Genomic DNA, 15327 nt, shown 5'->3' on the forward strand with positions numbered 1-15327 from the left:
AAATGTAAGTGAATTGATTGCCAGTTGTAGGAAATCACAGCCCAACGGAACACACTAAATTCAAATAGTAAGCGCGTCAGTATCCGTGTCGCATTTTACAAAGCATTTTCACATCCATCAACTCAGCTGATCCTTTTGACAGCCTGGTGAGGCAGGGGCAATCTGAGGCAGAAGTGTGAGGTTATATTACACTTTTGCTCATGGGAGTGAATTTCATAGCTGTGACGTGTCACACTTCAAGAAACTATCTTTGCATTAAGTGCCATGGCTGGGGCTTCAACTCAAGCTTTGGAGACCAGAGCTGTGAGGGGCATCTCTCACTGTCTGCTGCAGTGGCCCTGCATCTAATTTACTGGAAGCAGAAAAGTGCTTCAGAGGTATCCTTGTATCATACCAGCAAATTAAGGAGTCTGGTAATTGAGAATTTTGCTCCCTGGGCATCTCTCTGGGGCTGCTCTACTCCAGATATTGGGGAATGAATGTCATCTACCAGTATATTCTATTTCAAGATTTTAAAGGGCTGTGGGGAGAAGGGAACAAAAGGTGCAGGAAAGGCAGAGGGTCAATTGTGCACTGCAGAGATGAGCTGGGAGGGGCACGACGGCCATGGGGAGGGGAGTTGCTGAGCTAGCTCAGCTATCACTCGTCCTGAGAAGCAGCTGGGTGTGAGGTGCCAGGCCAGGTAGTAGACTACAGAGACGGGTAGAGTGGTTTCTGCTCTCAAGGAGCTCACAGGCTAGTTGGGGTGACAGATACGGATATTATTAAAGTATAGTGGGCCTCCTATTTGCTCATCTTATGGACTGATGAAGGATTGTGGGACACAGAACCCCCTTTAGCACTTCTCTCCTCTTTTGTTAAGCCAACCAACCCTTTCCTGCTCCATGGGAGTAGGGTAGACTTCTAATATTACCCAGAACAAACAAATACACCCCAAAGCAAACAACCCCACCAATCACCCGGAAGCAGTCTTATCAGCACGTTTTACTGGCTGTGAGGTTTCTCTTTCCTGTCACCGATTTCTGTTTAAACTGGTGCCAGGTTGACGTGTGTCTCAATAGAAGAGTCCACTCAGGGTCTGCATCTCCCAAATTCCCAGTGGACGTGTCGGGTGTTTTCAGCTCTTTGGTGTTGGCTGGATCATCTTCTTATTTCTAAGAAAAAAGGCTTGGAAAGCTCTGGGGCTGCACATGCCTCATTTCTGACAACACCTTGTAGTGCAGATGAATTAAAAAATAGGCAGACTGCACGTCCCCTAGTGCCCATAGGGATTTAAAATTGGATAGGAAAAACAGGCCTTGGAAGAAATACTTCTGGGTTTTTTCTACATCCCAAAGGCTTCATGTTGTTGATTAATGGTGAGGCTCAGCCCGATGGCTGGCATTGTCTTTGTGGGAGTCTGTTTTGTATCAGTGATTGTCACTATGTTGGGGTGCTGGGAGCTGAGTGGAGGAACTTCCATGCATCTATAATGTTCATGGTCACCAAGTGCATCTGGAGTAGATGTATGATGGACACCTACACACAGGATGGCTCTCTTAGTTCTTTACAGTAGCTGTCGTTAGCACTAAGCAGAGCCTGAGGCAAGGATTCAGGAGTGTAGTTTATGCAGGAAGGGCAAGGAATATAAGTAGAGACATGGTGGAAGTGATGATACAGAGAAGAGAAAATGGCCAGTAAAAGATGGACTCTGAAACCTAGGTTTTCCAGTTTAGGATCGTGCCCACGCCCACGTTGTAGATTCAAACTACCCATACCATGCGCCCCTCCCCCCCTCCCCCCCGCCCCAGATGTAGCACGTGATCTCTGCAGAAGTGTCCTGAAGTCAGTTAAGACCACACAACACCCATCAACCCTCGAGAGTCAGGCTCCATGCCAAAGCCCCACAGTTCTAAATGTGTGTGTGTTCCTGCAACCTTGATTACAGAGAGAGCAGATCACATAAGCCAGAGTCTGCAGGCCTGTTTGTGTAACATGGGTATTTTAACTCAGTTACTGTGGAAGGCATGGAACGATGTCTGGACAGTCTAAACCATTAGCCAGGAACAGGAGGGATAACGTTTCCTTCTGTTCTATATATCTTCTCACCATCAACAATATTGAACTGGGGAAGTTTTGGGGAAAGGAGTGCAGGATCAGAAGTCTGCATTAGGAAATCTAATTTGGTGGCCAGCCTTCTTGTGCTTGGGCAGATGAGGCTCTGCATTTACTTGGTGGGCTCTGAAAATCATTGATTGCTTTGTTTTCCTTATTCATTTGTCTTTGCATTCGTTACGGTGCTGAACACTGGTTCTATGGCAGGGATTTTACTAGGTGTGGGTGATACAAAGAGGAATAAGGCCCATGCTCAGCCCCTGGAAGCTCACAGTACATTCAAGGAGCTGGAAAATTATGGTCAAGCATGAGATTGAAGATAGACATTCCCAACCTCACGAATACCATCCCCGTTTGCCAATGGGGTAAGAGTCTCAGAGGACGTAAGTGACAAGGAAAATTAACACAGCTGTTGAGTCTTCTATGAGTTTGGTTCACTTTAAACCAATCATAGTTCCTTAAGTGAGTCTCAGTGTCACAGGATCCTGACCCCTCCCCACAATAGTCCCTTTGGTGCTCTAAGAAAGACACGTGGGCTCTGGTTTTGGAGAATGGAGGGAAGGAAAAGTGCCCACTGAACTGAGACGGTATCTTGACACTGTAAAATGAGGCAGGCAGCTCCAAATAATCAATGGGTCTATTTATTATAGGGTGACTTACTCACAGGGTGGGATGGGGATTGAGCATCAATGATCTGGAAGCATTAGTAGCTGCACTCTGCACTACTGAGGAGCCACTAGGACAATTTTATAATTAACCTAGAGTATGGGGGTACGTGCTTGGAAACAGGACGTGCATTCCTAAGTGAAGATTTATGAATGGGTAACTAGTCTCACGGGTGCTGGGAATACATCAGCCAAGGTCTTCATCATTGTTTGGAGGCTACCAGAGCATAGAGGCCACCTGGACCTAATGATCATTAAACAATATCTATTAACTACAAAGCCCTTGATGACAGAGAAGTGATTTATGGCACAGTACAGCCCTAGGCAGGGTCAGTGGAAGGACAGAAAGGATTGTAGTGGCCCAAGATGGCATCAGTTATGCTAACATCCATAATTCTGGCCAGCTCTGGTTTTGTACCAGCAGCTGGAGGAAAGCTCCGAGAAGATTTTGGGATGCGCCTTGTGTGGGAAACAGAGTTTCAGCCCCAGGAGGGGCCAGTGTCGGGGAGGTAAGGCAGTTATGATCATGGTGGGTCCCCAGTAGGAGCAAGCACACTCAAGCTCATACAAATAAACATCTTCTTTGCAGGCCTGACACCCCTGAAAGGAAACCAGAGCACCTTTACCAGTTTCCAGCAGGTTTATCTCTGGAAAGGTAAGCTCTGTGGTGGGAGGGGGTGAACAGGACACTGATTGCAGGAGACGGTCTGGACCCACTTCTCACTCACAGGGCACTCTGCTCCCCAGAGAGACAATGTAGAGATTTACTTTCCAAGTGAGTGCTCTGTGTGGACAGAAGGGCCCCAGCTCTCATCAGATAAGATACCAAAGTGTAAAACAAAAATGAAAAGTGTGGAAACCTAAGGAAGGATGAAGGAATTAAGCGCTGGTTCCTGTGAGATCAAGTTCATTGACCACAAGCTGCCCTTGTTAGTAGGATGGGGGCTCTGAGGCCACCGCAAACTACAGGAGGCGTTTCTCCAGGGGGCCTCGGCCGCAGGCCCCTCCTTCCCCAAGGCTCGGTGGGGGACAGGACCCCAGGTGGGTGTGCCATGGGCTCCTGCTTAGAGCTGATGCCACCGTGGGTTCATGGGACAGGTTGGGCTCAGATGAAATGCATATTTGGCATCTCTTTTCTGCTTTGTTTGTTCTCCTTTGAATTGAATGAACATTGACCTAGTGCCTGCTCAGAGCCAGGGACTGTGAAAGGCATGTGGGGTGAGACTAACATGGTGAGAGAGACGACTGAGGCACAGCCTTGACCTGGAAAGGGCCGCAGCCTCAGGAGGGAGCAGACAGGCAGGGGATCGTTGCATGTCATGGTCCTAGGTGCCGGGTGGGAGGCATGAGGAAAGATCCCCGGCCACTGTACCACTCCCCTCCTCTTCCCATGACCCCTCCTGACTGATCTCCAGTCCGCTAAGAGATAGGACTGGTGACCTGATTCTATGCCTGTGAAATAGTGTGAGAGAGCACCAAGGGTGGGCTTAGAGTGACTGGGTATGAATTCTGGTTCCTTTACTTCCCACCCGTGTGAGCTTGAACACATGGGTGACAAGGCAGTAAAAACGGCCCTGGCCTCATAGAGTTGTGGGAGCATTGGCTCAGTAATTCCTATAACGTACTTATTAGTACAGTACCTCGTGCATCATCCATGCTAATTAATGTGAGTGATGGTGGTGATGACGGTGGATGAGGAGCAGGAGAAGGAAGAAGGAAGAAGAAGAAGAAAAGGAGAGGGGAAGAAAATAAAAGGAAGGTGCCCATCATCGTTTTCATTTTAAGGTGATATAATGAGATTATACACTTCTTTTCTCCTTTAGTAATACCTATATGGTACATACGGGGGTTGATATTTTGTTCATTTTTCAGACAAAAAAAAAAAAAAAAAAAAAGACTTGGAGAGGTTAAGAGAGATGCTCGCAAGAGCATCTCAGGAGGTGGTCCTGGGGTGGGCCCCAGACACTGGTTCCAAGTCCAGTGCTTTCTATTTATTAGAAATTTCTGTGTTGTACACTGTAGCCTTGTAGCTTAATGACTATAAATGGAGTATACCCTTTAAAAATTGTGAGTCACTATATTGTACACCTGTAACATATAATATTGTACACCAGTGATACTGCAATTTAAAAAAATTAAAATTCTGGTAAATGATTTGCTAGCTGGTGAAAAATGAAGGACTTGCTTCTCCCCAGGACATTTGCCCCACTAAACAGAAGCACCCAAAGACATGCCTAAAACCCGGTTCCCCTGTCACGGAAGACCTGTTCCTGACTTGGGAATTTCATTTAATTTTTTCAAATTCCAATTCATCTACTTTCTACCTGCATGTTCTGGGATAAGTTATTTCAAGTCTGTGAGTCTCAGTTTTCTCAAGAGTAAAATGGAAGTCTTACTCCGTCCCTTCACAGGGGGTCGTAAAGACCAATATTTATAAGCATATCCTGTTAACTCTAAAAGACTTTACCAATGCTAACAATTTCAATATCAAGGACAATAATAGTTCTCTTATGGAGAGGTTGGCTGACGTTCCACAAAAGGCCAAAGAATGCAGACCTATGCCGCTGGATTTGTTCCAGATTGTACTGGGGCACCTGGCTGTGGCCCATGAGGATTTCCTACATTGTCATTACCATTTTGTTGACCAGAGGACTATCTCCCCTTTTCCTCCCCAGTATTAGAACAGCAATCCTTTTTTTTTCTCCTAGATTCTGACATGGGGTCTCGGTCTGAGTCTATGGGGTGCAGAAGAGCTGTGGAACCAAGGCCAGCATCTCCAACAGAAACAGGTACCCACCCAAAACCTCTTAATATACTTGGTGTCTGGCTGTGGAGACAGATGGTGATGCCAAGGGTCTGGTCGATGAGTGGACCCATGAACGCCACTCCATTCTGCAGCCATGGCCTCCCTCTAAGCTTCTAATCCACTATCCATTTCGTAAATACGGACCGCTCCTCAGAGGGGCAATTGGCACAAAAAAGTAAGGTGAAATGACTGCAAAGTCACCACTGCTGCTGAGAAAGAAAACAACCATAATAACAAATCCAGCAAAAAACTATTAAAGAGCAAGGTTTATCTGAAGGTGATCAGTGCCTTCGATTATGTACACGCTGAAGAATGTAAGCAAAATGTACATGTTCTGGAATTGTTTAATGAATGAGATGTCTAAGAGGGTCTTTTGAGAGAGAGTCATTTTATGCAGTGGAAGATGTAAATCCACACCTTCCTAGGGACAGAGTGTGTGTGGTGTCTGAGGCTTCTCCATTGCCCGAGGCTACAGTTGTTGTTCCTTAGGTGGAGCTGAAAGTCAGGGTGAGGGGCAGAGGGAGAGGGAAAGAGGGGCAGAGGGAGAGGGAAACAGAGCCAGATAGAGAGAGAGAGAGGGGAGGGGAGGAGGGGGTAGGGAGAGGGGAGGCAGGTCAGCCTGCAGCACGGTGGTGGGGGACAGCACACCTGATGGGAGAAACACCACATTGCACAGCAGAGAGACTAGGGCTGGAGCGGCTTTTGGCAACTCATTACGAACTGCACGGCCATGGGTATTTTGCTCACCTCCTATGAGCCTCGATTCCTGCTGTGTAGAACGTACCTTGCTTTCCACTTATCCTCTTATAGAGAACATACCAGGGAAGACACCTGGCACATTGCCTGGTACATAATATCCCCAGATGCCCACACAGTGGTAGTTTCTTCCCTTTCCCATGGCTTTGGTGCAGATAAAAATGAGATCATGTACATAAATCATTACAACTGGGGCGCATCCCATACTAGCTGTTCAGCAGTTACGAGTTCGCTCTGCGTCCATAGAGCTGTGGGCTCGAGGGCTGTGTCCTGATTCAGAGTGTGGTCCTCAGGTCAGGAGAGCTGGGTTCGAATCCCAGCCCTGTCTCCATCTGCCTGTGCAACCCCGAATCATCATCTTCTCTGAGCCTCAGTTTCTCTTTCTTTAAATGAGAGTAATAGCACTCCCCATGAGACGGGATTAGAGGATGTAATTCTATAAGTTGCCGTGACACAGAGCAGGTGCTCACAAATTGGTAGCTGTTATTACGTGGTAGTTGGGATTATGATCCTAGCACCGAGCCTGGCTCGTAGCAAGCCTTCCCGAAGGTTCTGTCCCCAGTCCGTCCCTCTTCCTGTATTGCCTGTCGGACAGCAGATCCCAGCTGGGGATCGTGCTAGGGTCACGGTGCATATTCCCGTCCAAATGCCTTAGCAGCTGTGCCCTTCTGCACCTTCAGAGGTTTGTAGTGGAAGCTTCAGTCTTGCCAGTGAGGTGGGGGGAGTGGGTGAGTGGGCACCCACTCAGGAGGCTTCCCCTTCTTCTTCTCGGGAGCAGACATTTAGCTGGGTCCCTCCTGCACAGAGACCTGGCCCCTCTCCTGTGCCATCTTTGCCTGCACTGGCAGATTGGCATACTGGTTGTGTCCTGGGAGCCTCCCAAGCCCACGGCTGCTGTTCAGGTTTCTCTGCTGCCGCAGGGGCGGGGGCAGTGAGTTCACCAGGCAGGGCAGCAGCAGTGGGCCCGCTCCCCCTTGAGACTCCTGGCTGCCAGGCGCTGCCTCTGGCGCTCTAAATCCATCACCTCGCAAGCGTTGTGACAGCTCTGCTCATCGCTGTCGTTCTTCCCGTTTTACCAGTGAGCAACGCGGGGCTCACAGCGCCTGGTGGCCCTTGCTTCAGCCGGTCCAGCACTAAGAGAGCAGCCACGCTGGGGTTCAAACCCTGGTCAGCTGACTCCAAGGCCCAGGTTCTTCCAGAACACAAGCTGCTCCCAGGTGCAGACAGCGTGGACTTGAGAGCTGAGTCTTGGTGGCCCCTGGTGGGCAGGACAGACGGGTTCTGTTTGATTTGCAGAGTAGACTTCTGATTTTATCTAACGGAGCCAATATTTTTAAATTGGAAGATTTTATATAAAAATTCAGATTTCCAGCTTCTGTAGAGAAAAACAGAGGAGAAGCTCTAGCAGCGCAGGCTTCAAATTTCTGCCTGGCGACCACCCTGGAGCTGAGCTGAGCCGCCCCCTCCATGGAGTGTGGCTCTCCTGTTTGCCCCTCCCCCCAGCCCCCTACACTCCTGCAGGCCAGCCTGCCCTGGGGACATTTACGTTTGTGGTCCCCAACCTTAGCAGCGCCTCTGAGCGGGTAGCCAGACTGCTCGCGGCCATGTAAGTGTGAATGTTTTCCTGGTACTTGAGAACGTTCTGTGAAATCCGTCATTATCCACTGTGCCGGGACCGCATCTACAAAGCTATCACATGATTCCCACGGGAAGGACTCCCTCTCCTCCCCCCACCGGAAGACCTTGGAGGGCTTCAGGGTGAATAGACAAAGCCCAGCTTGGGTTTCCCCTTCCCAGCTGATTGCATTCCTGGACCTGAGGAGATAACGACCCTGCAGGAGAAACCCCGCTGATGGGCTCCCCTGAGGGTGGGGCTCACTTCCCTGGCCGGTGCGGTGCTCCTCTGTGCTCCCCAGAAGGGCCTTTCCCAGTCACAGCACAGCGAGGAATGTTCCCCTTCCTGCTTCCGGTTACTGCAGTTACTCCGAGTGTCTCAGACACACACAGAAAAGCAGAGAACAACTTCCCAGCTGGCAGCCCCCTATTGGCCTCCTGGCCTTCAAGAGGATTGCAAAGTTTTGAGAGAACAAGTCGAAAATGGATTCTTCCTAATGCAGCATCAGGGATAAACTGAGAGACTACAGTATCCATTCTTTCACCCAGCAGACATTTTCTGTGCACATACTCGGTGCCCTCGTAAGTTCCCAGGCTGGTGAGAATTCCCGTGTGCCAGCCGCGGCGGGCCAGGGTCGTGAGGGCTGCGATGGGGTGTCAGTGCAGAGGGCTTGCAGGGAGGAAGGATGCTTGGCAGCCTTCAGCAGGTAGCAGGGGCTTCTCAGAGGAGCCTGGAAGATGTGCCAGGCATTTCCAGAGAACACCTGGGTGACGGAGGTCCAGGCAAGGGGGACAGCCTGTGCAGAGGCTCTGAGGACAAAGTGTGACTCCAGGATCTACAAGTGAGCCTCTGGGCTGACTACGTTGTTTTTCCTTTCTTCCTCTGCCGTCTTAAGGGGTGGTGTGTGCCCTCCTACCTATGCCAGGCATGGTTCAGCAGGGAGACAGGCGTGCAAACCAGCCATGGTACAGTAGCATGGGAAGCAATAACCCAAAGGGCAGTGGCTGCACAGAGGAGCTGGCGACATGGTCTCTGGGGTCTCTGTTTGCACTAAACTTCTGGCTCTGCCAGACCTCATACACTTCTGTCCCCTTTGGTGATAGTTGTTGGTGAGGAGACCCAGCCTTTGTGAGCCTGCTTTCAGTGGCCTGAAGAGTGGGCTTCTGAGAAGATGCTGCAGTCCAAGGCAACATGGGGTATGCATGGGCTGTAGAGCCCCGCATTCCAGAGCCCCAAGCTAAGGGATGCTGTAAACCTGCCCCAGCTCATTCCATGATCTGCTTTATGCCCCCAGGGAAAGCCCCTCTGGGAAGTCAGAGCTCTCATGAGGTGCAGAAATGTGCCCTTACTCCTGGGCTGGGATGCTGGGTCCCTCGCCGCTGGAGACCCTCTTTGTAGAGCCACTGAACATCAGAGCAGGAGGGAGCAGTGTTGGTCCTTGAAGCACAGGAGGACTAGGCAGGTGACGAGGAAGGGGGTAAAGGGCAGGTGAGCACGGACAGTAGTCCTGGGGCAGCAAGCAGTGAGATGATGAGCTGGAATTACCAGTGTTCTGGGAGCAGAATAGAGATTAACTACACGATTAATGTAGTGTGATGTACATGCTTCTTGAGCATGAGTTGAAGCAATCAGAGATGAGGCTCCTAATGCAGGTAGAGCCCGGACCAAGAAGAAAGCTTGGACTTCCGTCCCGTGGGCAGTGGTGTACCCAAAAGAGCCTTCAGCCAGAATCATGGCGTATGAAGACACAAAGAAAGATGGGGGTGGGGTGAGGTGGGGGATGTGTAAGCTGGAACTTTCAAGTCTGGGGCTGAGCGGAGCTGAGAGCTGTCTTCACAGATGAAGGCTGCCATTGGGAGGAAGTTAGAACTTCCATGTGGCTTCGGAAGACAGAAGGAGCACCAGTGGTTCACATTTACAAAGAGGCGGATTTGATTCCTCAACTTCCTAATGATGAGGTGGGCGGCCGCGGTGGGCACAGACATGTCACGCGGGGCTGCAGGGACCTCGGCCAGAAATATCGTGGGGAAGAGTTCTGCCTTAGGTGAAAAGTTAAACCAGATGGCTCCCAAGTTTTCTCCCCGACCAAGATTCTAAGGTTTTGCAACTCCATAATTTTTAGGGCTTTCTGGGACCTTCTGAATCTTTCCTGCCTGACCAGACTCCCAACCCTATTGACTCCAGGCATGCTCTGGCCTCACACAGCCTGCAAGTGTGTTTGTGTGTGTGTGTGTGTGTGTGAGGCAGACAGACAGAGAGACAGAGATTTACCATGGAGATAAAGGCAAAGAAAGTTGACTTGCCCCTTCTTTTTCAGATTTGACAACGGAGCTTTTCTCCCCTGTGGACCTTAACCAAGTCATTGTCAATGGAAACCGATCCCTGCCCAGCCAGCAGCACTGGCTTTTCAAACATCTATTTTCACTGCAACAGGCAAACCTGTGGTGTCTTTCTCGTAAGTATCCTTAGACCTCGTCCTCCTTCTTCTCCACCCTGTGGTCAGGCATCTCGGGCCTAGTTTAAAAACTCTTGAGACACAGATATGATCAAATTCAGTAGCATAACTCAGGGGTCACTTCAGTGTTAGTGTCATGGGTGATACAGAAGACAGGACATAACCCGTATCTTCAAGAAGCTAATCGTGTAGTTAGTCTCTACTCTGCTCTCAGGACCTATCATCCATCCATCCATCCATCCATCCATCCATCCATCCATCCATCCATCCATCCATCCATCCACCCATCCACCCATCCACCCACCCACCCACCTATCCACCCATCCACCCATCCATCCATCCATCCATCCACCCACCCACCCACCCACCCACCCATCCATCCATCCATCCATCCATCCATCCATCCATCCATCCATCCATCCATCCATCCATCCATCCTTTACCTAACAGGCACATGCTGTGTTGCACAGATGCTATGATCTAGGCCTTGTGTTTCACCTTGGGAATGAGAAAATAAAAATCAGCCATATCCCTCCCCATTAGGGAGCTCACATGTACCAGTGGCAAAGTCTGACACGGGACTGGGAGCAGGGGAGATTGTTCACAACGCCGCCAAATTTTACATCCTGTGGCCTGTGGTCTGAGGTCCTGACTGCCTCTGAGATGGTCCTGGGCAGATCCAATGGAATTTTACCCTCTCTCCTCCCATATTGCTGAGTTTCCAGCTGACCCCTCACCCTCTTGGACTTTGCCTTTTTTCAGAGCCACCTGGACTCCCTGTTTCGGGTATGGCCCTCTCCCCAGCTGGGAGAACCCTAGTGTTTTTCTTGGGCCTCCCAGACTGGACAGCCTTGACTGACCTGGGCCTCTTCCCTGCCTGGGAAGGGTCCCCACGGGGCATTTCTCCCAGAAGGTCCTATAGAGGTAACCCTCCACTGCTGGCCTCCCTAGGACTAACACCCAACTGTTCTCTTGCCTGTAGGCTGTGTCCAGGAGCCCTCTTTCTGTCAGCTGGCAGAGGTAACAGACAGTGCACCCTTGTACTTCACCTGCACCCTCTACCCAGAGGCCCAGGTGTGTGATGATGTCATGGAGTCCAGTCCCAAGGGCTGCAGACTGATCCTGCCCCGCAGGCCAAGTGCCCTCTTCCAGAAGAAAGGTGAGTGCTTGGTTGGATCAACCCAAACTGCGTTTTTAGTGGGCTGCTGGCTCTGTGGCTTTACAAATATCCAGATCAGTTCTTCTTTGAAAAATAGACTTCCCTGGCGGTCTAGTTGTTAAGACTCTGCGCTTCCACTGCAGGGGGTATGGGTTCGATCCCTGGCCGGGGAGGTAAGATCCTGCAGGCTGTGTGGAGCGGCCAAAAAAAAAAAAATGTCTAAAAGTAAAGTTACCCAGGCTCCTTGTAGAGATGCAAAGGCATTTAGAAATGCATCAGGTTGACTCGAGAGACTAATGTCACTCTGGAATCCCACTGCTCATAGAAATCATGTTTTTTGCACATAGCGGATGGAATTCCAATTGGCCATTTATTATAGAAAATCCCAACAACTGTGGCTTCAACAAGATAGAAGTTGATTTTACCCCTTTGAGAACATTAATGATACTATTTGGGTGGAGGGGGGGCTCACCTTGCCCAGTCTTCATTTCTTCCATCATGTTGAGATCTTTCATTTACTGTTCTATCTTCCTTGCTGGAGGCCTATCTCAGGTATCTGGTGACCCTTGATTTTTCCACTTAAATGTAAGACAGGGGCCCAGAAGCTAACTGGGAAGCTCTGAGTGTGTTGTGGGAGCTTGTTGACTTGGGCTTTCTTTGTAGGATAATCTAGTTGGGCCACCCTTTGGGGACTTCCTCACGTCCGTATGTCTAGGCCCTTCCTCCAGAGGAATCTTGTAATATCTGGCCTGGGGACGTGAGCCTGGCTGCTTGTGGTTTAGATGCCAAATAAGGTTGGAAAATTAGGGGATCTCAGTATTCACCATGTAGACTGACTGGAAAAAATCCCCCGGCTTCAGTGTGGTACTCCCTCCATTACAGCTCAACCTGGCACCCCTGAGAGACCCCAGCCTTCCATGGTAGGAAGGGGCAGTTGTTGGCTGTGGAAAGAAGAGGAGGGCCTCTGGAGACCTAACTGCTTCTTCAAAAGCTTCGCAGCCCGTTCTGTTTTAGCTCACTTTCATCCCAGTGCCGCTGATACTTAAGCTTTTGGGGATTCCAGAAGGTGGATGGGGTTGCTTCTCAGTTCTTCCCACAGAAAAGGCGAGAATTCAGCTTTCTTAGGTTTATTCGGTCAACTTTTACTCCTCTGTGTTTTTTCTAGCTTCCAAAATTTGTTTCTCTCTCCCCTCTCCTATTCTCTCTTGCCTTGGGGGTATATGCCTTTACTATTATTTTAGTGAGATTTGCAGTGGGAGCAGACTGTTAAGTACATGGGTTTAATATGCCATCTTAATCGGAAGCTTTCAGTATGGTTTGTATACCTTTGTCCCCCTACAAAAGTATCTTTATGGCTACAGCACATCTCTCCTTAAATAATATAATGTCTTTCTTCCTCTGTGTAGTTGTACTGCAAGATAAAGTGAAGAATTTTTACACTCGCCTGCCGTTCCAAAAGCTGATGGGGATTTCCATTAGAAACAAAGTGCCCATGTTTAACAGATCCATTTCCAACGGGTAAGCTGTTTCCATTCACTCCCACCCCACTGCAATACTTATTATTAAGACCCTTCTGTTTTCATAAAGATGGTGATATAATATCAGTTAAAGGCACAAGCATAAAAGACTGTAAAACCCAAAGCAAAGGGTGAAAAAGTAATAAGGAGGTAACTATCTAAATACCATGGCTAAGGTCAGTTACTAGTAGTCAGCACAACATGTAGCCCTGAATATCTGGTCAGCTGATGCAAAAGGGAAACATTGACCTGTGTTTTATCAATCAATACAAGTTACCAAGCATTGTAATGAAGTTGATCAGCGAAGTCTTCCTGTGCTGCATTCAAAATCCAGAGAGCAAGCAGAACTTTCAACGGGACCATAGGCATATAAGGACTTTTAATTTATTTAATTTTTTATTTTAAAAATGTATTTTATTATTGATTTAATTAGTCAGCTGTAATTTAGTTGTTTTCATTAAAGGTGATGTTCCTCTCCACCAGTCTGTGGATCTCACCCATGAGAATTACCAGGAGGACTTTTTACAAACTGCATTCCTGGGTCCTACCCTGGACCTACTGAATCAGCATTTACAGGGGGCTCAGGAATCTGAATTTTAACTAAGCTCCCCCTGTTGAAGTTAGAATTTGAGAGTCATTGATCTATGAATTGTTGATCTACGAAGTGTGGTTGGTTTATGAAACTATGCCATGCTGCTGGCATTTAAGATCTGCTTTTGAAAATGGAGATGAAAAGATGATACAGGATAGTCTGCCTTGAGTTCTGGCTGGGCACCACCCATGCCGGCAGGAAGGGGGACAAGAAGGAGGGTGGGAAACGGGGGTCAGTCTGACCCTGGTGCTGGGGTGGGGGCTGCGGGAGCAGAGCTTGTGTGTCTGGACTCAGGAAGGGGTCGTCATAGAGAGCAGGCCCCCAGAAGTCAGTGTCAGCGATTCAGCCCACCCCATAGGTCCTGCCCAGCACAAACCTTCAGGCCTGCTCTTTTCCCCTTCCGCCAGCTTCTTCGAATGTGAACGACTGTGTGATGTGGACCCGTGCTGCACTGGCTTTGGCTTTCTGAACGTTTCCCAGTTAAAAGGTAATAATAATATATACAATGGAATATTACTCAGCCATAAAAAGGAACGAAATTGAGTTATTTGTAGTGAGGTGGATGGACCTAGAGTCTGTCATACAGAGTGAAGTAAGTCAGAAAGAGAAAAACAAATACCGTATGCTAACACATATATATGGAATCTAAGAAAAAAAAAGGTCATGAAGAACCTAGGGGTAAGACGGGAATAAAGACACAGACCTACTAGAGCATGGACTTGAGGATATGGGGATGGGGAAGGGTAAGCTGGGATGAAGTGAGAGAGTGGCATGAACATATATATGCTACCAAACGTAAAATAGATAGCTAGTGGGAAGCAACCGCATAGCCCAGGGAGATCAGCTCGGTGCTATGTGATCACCTAGAGGGGTGGGATAGGGAGGGTGGGAGGGAGGGAGAGGCAAGAGGGAAGAGATATGGAAACACATGTATATGTATAACTGATTTACTTTGTTATAAAGCAGAAACTAACACACCATTGTAAAGCAATTATACTCCAATAAAGATGTTAAAAAAAAAAAAGGTAATAATGGTAACTCTCTCTGGTCTGCGTACAGCACTTTACAGTCTAGAAAACCCGTTCACATCTACAGTCTGACCTAATCCTCAGCATCTCCTCGTGGTGGGTGGGGAGGAGTGCCCTTCATTCACAGATGGGAAGTGGGGGCTTGGAGAGGGGAGGTAGCTAATAAACATGGTAGCTGGGACATGGCTCCTGGTCCAGTGCCCGGTCAGCGTTACACGACTCTTCTACCTGACCCAAGTAGCCTTCCTGCCATGGCTCACTTAGCTGGCTTCTGCTCAGCTCTCAAGACCTGTCAGGCAGCTTGGTAGGGTGAACTTTGGATCCATCCATATGATCTGCATTTAAATCTTGATTCTGGACAAGCCACTTAATCTCTCTGAGCCTTGGTTTCCTTATCTGTAAATAGGGATAGAAATGTTACCCTCCTCCTAGGGCTGAGTGAGGACCAAGGAGTATGACGCAAACACAGCCCCAGCATAGCCCTGGGCACATGATGGGTCTGTGTTGTCTCCATCGATGTCCTCTTTGATCAGAAGCTCATTAAGGTGGCGGGTTTTTCATCAGTGACTAAGATCATCCCTGGAATAGTGTGCTGCACCCCAAATGTCTGCTGAAGAATGAGTTTGCAGAATTTCTCTCA

General features: G+C 48.8%; 1 protein-coding gene across 2 annotated transcripts in view; it reads left to right on the forward strand.

Moving 5' to 3' along the window:
* The window catches only part of TG (thyroglobulin), a 243619-nt gene that overhangs the window by 81255 nt on the left and 147037 nt on the right, over positions 1–15327 (forward strand). For both annotated transcript variants that reach the window (XM_068525942.1, XM_068525943.1), the window contains 6 exons: positions 3349–3414; positions 5468–5548; positions 10254–10391; positions 11374–11550; positions 12957–13068; positions 14067–14146. In XM_068525942.1, the coding sequence (XP_068382043.1) occupies positions 3349–3414; positions 5468–5548; positions 10254–10391; positions 11374–11550; positions 12957–13068; positions 14067–14146 (654 nt within the window). The remainder of the gene's footprint in view (positions 1–3348; positions 3415–5467; positions 5549–10253; positions 10392–11373; positions 11551–12956; positions 13069–14066; positions 14147–15327) is intronic.

The sequence above is a fragment of the Eschrichtius robustus genome, chromosome 17 (genome assembly GCF_028021215.1).
Source record: "Eschrichtius robustus isolate mEscRob2 chromosome 17, mEscRob2.pri, whole genome shotgun sequence".
NCBI classification, from domain to species: Eukaryota; Metazoa; Chordata; class Mammalia; order Artiodactyla; family Eschrichtiidae; genus Eschrichtius; species Eschrichtius robustus.